Below are 12807 nucleotides of genomic sequence, written 5' to 3'. Positions count from 1 at the left end.
CAGCGAAGAACATGTGGTCTAAAATAGATAAGCTTTGATAATTACCAATATTGCAAATACTGTCTATGCTTTTGATTTATTTCTTTTTTATATTTTTTCATTAATGGTTTGAATTATGTTCCTTTTACTGATAATACTGAATGATAATGTTAATCACATATTCAAGTAAATATTGAGAATTTAAAGCAGTATAATATACTAATATTCTCATTATACAAGCATATAGTTACTTATTTTATACAAGCGCATGTATTCCGTACTTATCTCATTGTCAGTCACCGTGATGTATTGAAACTTTCCTGTGTTCTTGGTATTCTGTTATTTCAAAGGAAAATTACAGAAGCCCAAATTCTCCCCTGTTTTCATTGTAGCATTGTGGTTCTCAGATACTTTAGGAGAAGTTGTTACAACTGTTCAAGCCCTTAGGGAACCAAATCAGTGTGATATAAAGAGGTTCCGTACATGTCATTCTAATATATACTCATCAGGTGTTCTATTACATTTTTGACAGTATTATTGACAATAAGGGTTTACTTATTTTGTTGGAGGAAAGATTAAATGCTTGGCTCCTCCCAAAATTCTCCATGTCCAGTCACTATATTAAAAATGCAAATGTATTGTCTATTCTTTTTATCTCACTTACTTGTTGCTGATTAATGAGAAATAATTCATCAGCCACATTATAATTAGTGATAAGACAGAAAAAAAATTGAAAGACACATCATTGAAACATTCCATGCAAATAGGAAATTGATGGATGAGAGCAAGTGCAGGTAAAACCAAGTTTCAAGTACCATGACAAGTATTGGCCAGTTCTCTTTGCTAGGGATACAAGAATGGCTCATTGTTTGAAATACTGTAAAATTTGCTGATGTCATTATAAAATCCTGAGGATCTTGGGTGATACACTAATGCTAAAACATGGGATGGTATATGTGAATAGCCAAATATATATGTGGATATTGGAGTATTGCAGCATAAACATTGTCAGGAAAAACGCTATTGAATCCCGAAAAACTGAGATTATCTTACCATTTTATTATTATTTCAAATAAGCATAAATTTAGTCTGAGTTCTAATTGATCTATCCAAATTTAGAGTAGCAAGGGTAAAGCTGCTTTTTACATAATAAAATTACTGTGGATAAAATGTATAGTTGTTTCCAAACATATGGATTATATATTCTGGCATCAATGAATCATATTTAACCACATGTTTATCATTCATTTCACACTTGAAATGGACACTACCTGCCACTCGCCATTATTAGGCTGTCACTTGCAGTTAACCAAGGCATAATCAGTTTTAGGAAAATAAGTTCTCCTGGGATGGAACGATTTCTTTTGTCCTCAGAATCTATGAGGCAATGACTAGATGATTAATAAAAAGATCACTCTACAAATGTTGCCTTCTTTCATTGTTTCTTCTGAGAGCAGGAACAAGAGCTACAAAACTACAGGTCACGTGCTCCTCCATCTTGATGTTCACGTAGTTTTGTTGCTCTGTTTCCCTTCTCGTTGGCTTTTCCTCTGATTTCCATTGTAGTTGAAATTAGAAAGTTTAATATAGTTAACCGTTATATTTGGCATTGATCTCTGTTTATGGTACAATCTGGGTAACAGTGTTTGCAGACCATGTCTGACATGTAAGCATTCTATAGTGGTTAAAATATACAGGTCTTTTGGAACCAGATAGGACAGACCAATCTATGAGCTTCCTAAAGCTTTACAGTGTCTCCTCAGGAAAGTACATGTTATTATTTTAAAGAAAGATCAGATGCATACAAAATTTTGCTTGAGAATGGGGTTTAATCTGAATAGAAGCAGTTTTTACCAATATATTTAGGGACAAGTACATTCCTTATTCTTTTGCATTGGCACAGGTGTGCACAAAAATACTGGGAAAATGTCAATTTCCAACCTTTCTTGAAAAAAAAATAGCTTTTTGATTCTGCACAACTAATTCAAAATCGGAGAAACAAACTTTAAGATTTTTTTTTCTTTTAACATACTTTAATATTTGAATTTTTGGAAATTCTGATCTGTTAGACTTTTTAGGTAGGATCTAAATATATAGTTCAAACTTATAAGGTAAAAATAAACTTTAGCTCAGAGTAACAGCCCTTAACAAATTTGGCTCTGTCTATTGTTTTTGGTGGAATGAAAATAAATGATAATTTTAACGCTTAATCAATATAGAGCAGTTCTTCAAATTTTAATATATAGTGACTAGTTTTAATAGAAGCTCATCTACTTGGGTTGGTTTTGTGAAACACTGAGATATTAGATTTCAGTCGTTTCAGTTTGAGTTTACTCTGGAGATTTTAAAAATACTTGAAGATCTGAATTCAGACTTTGGAATGTTTGGAGGTGTTTATTCCTGCAGCCGACTCATGGTTTCAAGAAGGACCTCACATTTGATTTTCTCCATAGACTACTAATTGTTCTTCAACTATTATGTTCTTTCCCCGAACATAAAATGACGCCTGACAGATTGTGGGCTGGGTACAGAGGAGCTTTCGTTGTGAATTAAGTTCAACTTTCTCCTTAGTGGATACAATGTTGGCTATAGTTGGATGTCCTCTGAAGGGTCTTTGAGGTGTAAGAAGGAGTCCTTCATTTCCTGAATTTTAACTTTCTATTCATTTTGAGAGTAACTTCACAGATCTGTTTTGTTTGTTTGTTTGTTTGTTTGTTTTTCCTCAAGTTTTTTTCAGCATTATATAGAAGCACCTAGTAGCCTTCCCTTAATATAGCCAAGATGTCCTAATCCTTGGGTATGCTCTAGAGTAATTAAACATTATTTATTAAATTCTATCACATGGGAGGAATGTTCACATCTTCAGTGGGAGAACACCATAGAAAATGCTTTAAACAGTATACATTTGTTGACACATAGTAAGTATGTTCCATTTTCAGTATTTTACCTAAAAAATATCCAATCATGTGGGTCTCAAGATAATCTTTGAATGTGGCTCAACCCCAAATCATTTTAAGGTGTGAACTTTTGAGTGCGTGACTTTGCTTTTTCTAACTCCATAGCATGGATGTCCAGCATGGACTTTGTAAGAGGACAGTGTCCATTCACACTAGCAAAAGGTTGGACATGCCTGAACGTCAGTATTCTTTTGACTTGTTCATATTTATTAATCTCTTTCCCCCTTTTCAACTTGATAACTTTCCTTTGCTGTCTTGTTGGAGACTAGCTAATTTCTAAGAACTTCCTCTATAAATGGCTGAGATATATATCCTTCTATTGCATTATACGCGTTTTTTACTTTGTAGTAGCCTTTAATAAATACATCCTCATCATTTGAGGTTTTCATATCCTCTTCCTCCCCCTTCTCATCCTCTTCTTGACCCTCCTTCTCCAGTGCCTTTTGAATTGTATTTGTAGACGTTTTGAGGCGGGGTGGTCCTATTTTACTCCATAGATAGTATTCATATTCTGCTAATTTTACTTTCTAAAATGCTATTTATTGACTTAGTTTTTTGATGCAGGGTGTTATGTAGTCCAGACTGGCATTAAATTCAGTATTGAATAACCATGGGCCTCTGATCTTCTTGTTTCTACCTCACAAGTACTATGCTGAGCCACTTCTCTGTCACCATGCTTGGCTCTTTAAAAATGTAATTTTTCAAATTTCTTCATATTTATCTTTGTGTTTGGAAAATCTGATCGCACAATCTAGTTTCAACTTTCTCATACATTATCATTAGGATAAATATTAAAAGTTAGTTAGTGAATGGTGTTAAAATACTGATTGGAATTCCATAGAATTCTTGATTAATTTATAGAGAATTGTCAATTTTATTAATAAAGGTTGCTTGTTCAATATGGTCCAATTTCTCAAGTAGTTGAAAAAGCAGAATTGCTGCAGTGATATTAGTTCTCCTTTCTCATACTGGAGTAAATGAGTAGGCATGTAAAGTATAATTTTAATGCTTCATCATAATAAATTTTCCTTTTAACTGTAATATGTGTATTTATATACTTCAGCTGAAATTTAAGTGGTTTGTTCAATTCGAGTATGATTTTCTTTCACTCTTAGCTTTATCACTGGAACTTGAAAAATGAATTTATCATATAAATAATCATTACGTAGTCCACCAATTTTTTAAGCTCATGTTCCCTGAGGTAACCATATTTCTGTAAGTAGCTTTTAAATTTATTTACTATCATCTGTTGCTAACATCTGCGAAAAAAAAAAGTACTCACATTTTTACTTAAAGGAGAAGGAACACTGAGAGCAGTTTTCATAGCCAACATTTCTCTGACAGTTCTACTCTTAATTTTGGTATCTCTTCACCCATGTGCTTTGACTGACAGAGGGGAACGGAGATCTAGGGAGAAAGGATTTTGAGAGGGAATTGTTTGTCATTGACACTGTTTGTCATTGAACACCATGGTATCCTCTATGCTGTTGGTTCAGCAACACACATGATAGGCTGGACCTGGGATGTCTTAGGCTCTGTGCAATGAGAGGATCTTTTACTTCAGAAGCTGGAATGGAAGGTACTAGAAGGAAAAAGATTTCCCCTCAGATTGACTACTGGCATCATTTTTAATTTTTCTTCAAGTCTTCCGTTTAGCAAAGAGAGTTGTTTGGCTTTTTGTGGATTTTACAGTGGCCTTTGGCATTTGTTTGTTTGTTTAGTCAAATCTTTGGGGGTGGTTTTGCTTTGTTTGCAGCACAGTCTCTGACAATCTGATCTGGTATGACCCACTGGCCTGCTCCTGGAGGTCGGAGATGTTCTGTATATCCTGTGTTCTTTCCTTACTTCCTTTCATTCCTTCTTTCTTGAGTATGTGACGTGGTTCAAAGAGTTTTACAGTGTGTGAATGAAGCGGGTAGTTTCCTCCTTTCCTTGTCACAGATACAGTAGGCAATGGCTTAATGGTGTACATTGTGAGATTTACATTCAACAAAAAGCAGGAACTATCAGCACACTGCAGCTTTGACCCAGTTACCTAGACGACCATCTGTAACTTCCAGCTTCTTTCCTCCCTTTGAAATAACCCTCTGTTCTGCTCTTGTCTTGATGCAGACCCTCCATGTTTTGTCATTGGGTTTCTGAAGTATTGTCTGAGTTCTCTCTTATTTCTTTCTGTTTTGTTTTGAGATGGCATCTCACTGGCCCTGAACTCACTTTATAGATGATGACAACCCTGCTTCAATGACAAAAGCTTCGGTTTCCCCTGCTTCCACCTCTTTCCTACTGGGATTACAAATGCCTGATTTATGTGGTGCTAAGGATACAACCTAGGGCTTCATGCATTGTGGGCAAATCTAGTAGTGAATGACCCACCTCTGTAGGCCTGTCTCGCTTTTGTTCTGTTTCTATTAGAATTTGCCTGGCAGAGGTCAACAATGTTCATCTTAATATATATATATATCCAAACTGCCTCTCTGAAATCCAGTCCTGACAATTTGAATGAAATATACTTCAAATTGCATGCCATAGCTTCATGACCCTGTATATGGAATTCTGTTCATGTCTGTGACTTGATCTTGTTGTCTTTGCATCCATTCACTTGACTAGACTATTTGTAGTTGGAAAATATCAACCTCATTTATCATTCCATTTTCCTCACTGGCATCTCTAAGCTTTCCAGGACATGACTCCTTAATACTGTACTTCCTAGGGAGAGCTCTGATTTCCCTATTTTTATATTAGAGTGACATAACTTTATTCATTTAGTAATTTTTAATGGTACTTACCACCATATAAAATAGAATATATTGCATATATTTGTTTGTGTGTCCTAAATGCGTGCTAGTGATCAGTGTTAGGGTCACACACATGCCGCCGATGGACATGTGGAAGTCAGAGACCAATTTGCAGATGTCCATTCTCTCATCTAACCACATGGTTTTCAAGGATCAAACTCAGGTCATCAGACTTGGGAGCAAGCACCTTTAGCCACCGAACCTTCTTGCTGGCCCTGCACGTTTGTTTGTATTCCTGTACTGTTTAAGTCCTATTTTCCTTATGCATTCTCCTCCTGCCTCTTACCACCTTTCGTGGGTAAGTAAGCATTTGACATATTTGGTTTTCTTTGTTGCTACAAGCAGTGGGATCATTCTGAAGTTTAATGTTTGACTTCCAGGATCAGAGGTTTCTATCCAAGCATGGTTGAAGCATGCTTCCAGCCTGAGGCAGGGCAGAATGTCTTGAGGGGAACATGTGGCAGAACTAACAAGCCCACCTTATGTTGGAAAGGAAACAGAGAGAGACAGACGAAGGGACCAGCGTCTCACAATACTCCACTGACTCTGAAGAACTTAGTTATCAAGCCAGGTCCCTCCCTCTAGACTTTGACCTTCTCCCTACAATCTACTTGTATTTTAAATATTTCCTTATTTCAGAGCCCTCATCTCCTTATCTCTGGAAACCTTGACAGACATAATCAGAAATGGTTATAGTAGCATCCTGGGCATGTTTCAATGTAATCAGACTGACCATGTGTATTAACTATTACCTTGAAAAATAGTTTTCCATGCCTTCATAATGTTGTTGGCAAAAGAGAGAATTAGCCAGTATCTGATTACATTCATCACTGAGTAAATGAACACACAACCAAATGTGTAAACATATATTTTTGATATAAAGCTAGATATGTCTGCTATTGTCCAGAGGGACACTTGTTATCTATGACTTAATTAAGACATAAACCTTAACAAAAAGTCCATTCATTTTTATGGGAATATGCCTTAAACTATTTACTTTCAGTATGTACTGGCTGCAGTTTTCTTAATCATCTCTTTGTTTGCAGGTGAGCATGGTTGCTTTTTCATTGTGTAAATTAATATTTGCATGTATTCTGAAGAGTAAATTCAATGTAAACCTGTTTTATTAATTCTTGATCAAAGAAGAACTTTGACAGGAATTAAGTAAAGTGGCTTGAAAACAATACTGAGTACTAGAAGTTCCACAGAGCCATACTTTATTAATTCCAGGATGAAGGACTTTAAGTAAAAAAGTTAGTAATGTTATTGTCTATTAAATATTAATATGGCTTCCTGTTTTTCTGTTCTTAGTTCCTATTGCCAAATGCTTAGTTTACTTAATAATATTTTTAGTGTTTCATTTTTTTAAATTGGATGCTAACATTTTCTGTGAACTCATGTGCTGTGGAGCAGTTCGTAGTAGATGGGTGTTGTTTTGTAGCTAAAGGTGAACCTAGTATGAGAATGTTAATTAGAGGATGGGGCAGGCTTAGGTTAATCAGGTTTGGATCAGAATTTCTGCTTCAGTATTAACCTGGCACATCTCAGTGCTTCCACATCTACAAAAGAGCTGCACACACGAGGTCTGTGTTAAGAGAATTTATGAGATGGGGCATGTCAAGCATGAAGCCAGACATGTGGTGCTATTTGTTGGGAGATAATTATGAGTTCAGTGTCTTCTTTTTGCCACGGAAGCATGCATAATATGGCAGATCAGTTTTCTTTGTAGATAATAAAAGGATACAAGGCACATTATACTAAGTAACTAAGGTTGACTAAAGTGTGTTAAGTTATAGAAACACAGGGGATCTGGACAGTGAGAGATTCCCCATGTTTATTTTTTTCCATGCATAAAAATGGATACTTTAGATACCCTGGTTCTTCCAATATGGTCACTACTCACCCAAGTTGATATATCGCAGTATATAAGCCTTCTCCTTCCCACCTTCCTCCTGATCAGAACATTTACTTTCAGAGTCAATACTCCGCATTTTTTAACAGACCTTGTATGAATTAATGGTATTCAGAAGCATAATGTTCTACTCACATGAACTGACACATACTAGGGTTCTTCATAGCTTTGATCTTGTTTTCTTTTCTTGTGTTTTTCATCTTCAAGTGTTCTATGGCCTTTATCAGTTCTTCCATAGTTGGATGAGATCTTGGTTTATTTTAAGATGATTTCTGACTGCTTCTAGTCCAGTATGTATACAATAAATTCAGACTTCGAAGACCCCTACGGAAACTTGAAAGAACATGTCATCTTTGTAGGAGACCTTAAGATAACATTGTTCTTGGCGTTGCGATAAACTGTATGTATGCATCAGCTTTGAGCCATAAGGATTGCTTTAATTATTTTAGACTTTGAATGTATTTAATCTCTTGGCTTGATGAAATGTTAGAGTATAAAGGAAATAAATTTTCCCCATAAAATGTTTTATGAAGGCTTTTTTTTTCTCCCCATGATGTTGCCTGGTAGATGGATATTATGTCATATGTAATTGGACTGACACTCAGCTTGAATACTTTTTCTTCTTGCCAGCATGGGGTAACCTTGGAAATGTTCTGAAGAGTCAGAGTAAAATCTCTGAAGCTGAAAGCGCCTACAGAAATGCTCTGTTCTACCGCAGCAACATGGCTGACATGCTGTATAATCTGTGAGTATGCTTTGCTTCCTCTGGTTAGGTTCACATGTAAAACCTGCTGTGAAAGAGACTATTGAGTTAACTAATAGGAATGGAGATGCTGATACCTGTTTTCTGGAATAGACTTCCTTCCTTCCTTCCTTCCTTCCTTCCTTCCTTCCTTCCTTCCTTCCTTCCTTCCTTCCTTCCTTCTTTCCTTCCTTCCTCCCTCCCTCCCTCCCCTCTCTCTCTCCCTCTCTCTCTTTCTTTCTCTCCCTCCCTCCCTTCCCTCCCCTCCTTCCTTCCCTCACTCCCTCCCTCCCTCCCTCCTTCCTTCCTTCCTTCTTCTTCTCCTCCTCCTTTTCCTCCTCCTCCTCAACTCCTCCTCCTTCTCCTCCTCTTTGTCCTTCTTCCTCCTCTTCTTCCTCCTCTTCCTCCTCTTCCTCCTCCTTCTCCTCTCTCTTTCTCTCTCTCTTTCAATTAGACTCTCAGATCAGTAGGTGAGTGGAATTTGTGATATCTCTGTTTGAGGCCACATTATTTATACTCATGTGTATTGATGTATTTTAAAAATCTTTTGAAATAATAAGCCATATAACTAAAAGTTGCCATAAGTGCTTTTTACAGAAAAATATATGTTCTACTCAAACTTGGGTAAATACAAAATTTCAAAAATAAGTCTTTCATGTGACATATGTAGACAACACATTAAATATTAAGCAATACATTTTTTCTTCACTAAAACTTTGTGCCAAAGCATTATGTTGAATAAATATTCAACCTGGGCAATAGCAGAAAGATTGTAGTTATTAGGTAGAGTTTCCTCTTGATCTTCTATATTAACCAGTTCTTCATAGGTACTCATGACTTTGTAAAAGTTTCAAAAATAGTGTAATTCAAAATATTCCTCAATATTGAGTTTGAAACAAATCTCAAGGACTAAATTATCTTTGCCTTTTGGATGGAAGATTCCAGGAGGCATTGTGGGTTTCCAGGAGGATTACTAAATGAAAATTAAACTTGAATCTTTTCCTTTGTCTTTTACTTTCAGGGAATTTTTATATGTAATAGATGACTGAAACAGAGTTTGTAGTTTATTGAGTTCTTTAGCTGGAAACTGTGAGGGTTGGTGGGATGCAGAGAGGGTTAGATCCAGGTGCTTGGTGTATTTGATGCAGTTTTATTGTTCTGGTTTTTCTCTGATCTCAGAGGGACACTGAGGCATGTAGAGGAGGGCATTTGGAGTTTATGGATGTAAGATCCCAGCTCCTCTCACTCTTGCTAGAAAAGAATATCAATGTCACATCTTGTCCCCCTCCCTCTCCTACCACCCAGACTGTCTGCATTCACCCTGGAGAGTTTCTCTGAATGACACATGAGGCCATATGCTTTCTTGGATCAAATTCTAGGCAGAGTGAGTAGGACTGTGTAACACCTACTAAGATTCTATCAGAGCTGCTGTGGATTCATAGCGTACCAGTTGCTTACAAGAAAGTTACCACTCTTAGAATTTGATGTCTGCTTCTATGCTTTATGAATACTGTATAGTAAGTTATTAGAAACACATAAGCTTGAATTTTGTATACATTTATGTTATCTAAATCTTTTTAGTGTTTTAGTCTAAAAATTGATGTAAAATGTTATTAAAGATAAGCATAAATAGAGAAGGAGGTATGCATTTAAATTATAACAGAGAAGCTCTGTAGAATGCTGTGTTTAGATATTTCTATTGTGTTCAACCTCCTAGAGTCTAGGACCCTGTCTTTAGCAGTGAAGTACAAATCTATTGTCCCCTGATAAGAGTGTGTCAGTAGGAGGATTTTTGTAAAGAATTGCATGAGGTGTGGTGCTTTTCTTCTTACCTAGAATTTCTTCCCATACAATACAACCTTTGTATGATTTCCCCCCTTCTTTCAGTTCTGTGATTCATGCCCCCTCAAATATAATGTCATTTTCTTGAAGAAACTGGAATGTATTTCTTGTTCTTTAATGAAAGACTGAATGGATATATTTAGGTTTTCTTTGAGCATCTCATGACTTCATCATTAATTTAAAGATTTTTTGTGACTGTATTACTAGTATAAGCTTTATTTAATGAAAAAGGAGTGTATCAGTTTTAATATATTTATATACATATTGATAGAGATAAATTTGTCAAAGGATTTTTTGCATTGCAATATGGTCTATAATGTGTTTCTTGCATTCTCAAGGAAGTAAGTAAGTTAGCCAATTACTGCTTCTTATTGAGCTTATTTTCTCTGTTAGCCACAGGTATAGGCTCGGGTTAATTATTTCTTCTCAGTGCCAAGTATGGTATGTGCTACGCAAGTATTTCACAACTGTACCATGTCTTGAGTTATAAAGGCTTACTCATTGGTGGTACGTGTAGGGCTGGAGTTTAAAGGCAATATATTTTATTCCAGCTTATGCTTACTGATAACATAAAAATATTCCATTAGACAATCCCACCTGTCTTTTTTTTTAAATTTAAGTTGTTTTATTCATTCACTTTACATCTTGCTCACTGCCCCCATCCTGGTCAGTTCCTCCCATAGTCCTTTTTCCCTTTCCCCTCCCCTTCTCCTCTACTGTCTTAAGGGTTTCTATTGCTGTTATGAAACACCAGGACCAAATAGCAAATTGGAAAGCAAAGTGTTTATCCGGCTTAAAGTTCCACAGTGTAGTTCATCATTGAAATGAGCCAGGACAGGAAATCAGACAGGGCAGGAACCTGGTGGTAGGAGCTGATGCAGAGGCCATGGAGTGGGTACTGCTTACTTGCATGCTCCCCATGGCTTGCTCATTCTGCTTTCTTATAGATGTGAGAACTACCTCCACAGGGATGGCACCACTCACAATGGGCTGGGCCCTCTCAACAATCACAAATTGATAAAATATTCCACACGCCTGCCTACAGCTCAGTCTTATGAAATGATTTTCTCAATTGCCTCCTGATAGCTTTCTCTGGATTACTCTAGCCATTGTTAAATTGAAATAAAACTAACCAGCACACCAACTTGTATATAATTTACAGTGTCTATCTTATAAGGACTTGTGAATGCCTATGTATGCAGAGAAGGCAAATGGGTAGAGCTGTCAAAGCTTTCCCAAATTGTCTCCCTTGAAGAATTAGTTATTCTCTGTTTTTCTCCTACTTTAAAGAACAGAAATAATTTATATGGACAAAACAAAGTTGGAATGTTCTCAAGGGTACTTTATCATTCTGACTGGGGTGTGATGCTCAGTGCAAAAGAGCTTGACCACTACATATGACATCCCAGGTTCAGCCCTGACTACAAGGGTGGAATGTTTTGTGTTGAACAATTGAAATTGATGAACATTTGTAAACTGGCATGAAACACCTGCATTTCTTAATGAAAGTTAGGAGATTTGGGACATCTTAGGTTTCCATTGTGCCCTTTTCCTTCTTGTAGTATGAATTATCAGAAATGCTTCATAGTACTGAACTTTTGATGAATAACATAATCTGCAGGCATTCATAACTACATCAAACTTTAAGTAGAAATTGCTAAGAAATTAACCCCTCTGGCCAGATACAGTATGATTCCAAGTGGTCAGAATTAATTAATTTGGTCATTAATTCCTGTAATTTTGTTTTTATACTTTAAAAATACTAGCCAATGACTTTAAATAGCATATCTGAATATTGGTTCATGTAAGAATAGAGGGGAAAGGGTGATTTGGAAAATATTAAATAAGACTAGCCTGAGTGATATATATTTAAAGTATGAGAATTTGGGGAGGCCAGGAATCATATCATATCATCATATCAGAGAGCTGTACACACAAGATTATATTCTCTGCTTTTAATATGGTGTTTGAAAACGTTCAGTGCCCTTCCTCAACTGGAAGTTGTATGAGTGTTACCTCCTCCTCCTCCTCCTCCTCCTCCTCCTCCTCCTCCTCCTCCTCCTCCTCCTTCTTCTTTTAATTCTTCCATACAATGCACATCTCCCTCCCTCCACTCCTTACACTTTATCTCTTTTGTACGGCATCCCATTGGCCTCTGAATAGAGTCAGAGAATGAGGTCAGTGCGAGTCAGAGATAACTTTCTTCTAAGGTCAAACACACTATCAACTGTCATCTGAGCATCCACTCCTCTGAGTATATATCACACCTACATTTGCATGTTTGTTTAACTCAACAGGTATAAAGTGAGGACAGACCCACAGAAAGCTTTTAATATGCATATTTCAGATTCCCAAAAGAATCAGTTCAGTCACCTTTACAGATAGCAATGAAGTAGTTGTAATTAAATCTAACAGAATGCAACCAGTTACTCTTGTCCCAGTTACTCACTTTGTGACCTTTCTGACCGTCTGGCATATCAGCATGGCTGGATCTGGAGTGGGACTGCATGCCCATGCCAAGATTTACTTTCAAGACATGTTGCAGAAAGCACGTTAGTTATTGTATGATATGATTTCAGT

General features: G+C 36.5%; 1 protein-coding gene across 3 annotated transcripts in view; it reads left to right on the top strand.

Annotated features, from left to right (window-relative positions):
• The window catches only part of Tmtc2 (transmembrane and tetratricopeptide repeat containing 2), a 386817-nt gene that overhangs the window by 217657 nt on the left and 156353 nt on the right, over positions 1-12807 (top strand). For all 3 annotated transcript variants that reach the window (XR_380404.3, XR_003948700.1, NM_177368.4), the window contains exon 4: positions 8274-8388. Coding sequence is in view for 1 of the 3 variants with exons in the window: in NM_177368.4 (NP_796342.2) it covers positions 8274-8388 (115 nt within the window). In the remaining 2 variants the exon portion in view is untranslated. The remainder of the gene's footprint in view (positions 1-8273; positions 8389-12807) is intronic.

The sequence above is a fragment of the Mus musculus genome, chromosome 10, assembly GCF_000001635.26.
Source record: "Mus musculus strain C57BL/6J chromosome 10, GRCm38.p6 C57BL/6J".
NCBI lineage: Eukaryota > Metazoa > Chordata > Mammalia > Rodentia > Muridae > Mus > Mus musculus.
This window is presented reverse-complemented; position numbering and strand designations above follow the sequence as displayed.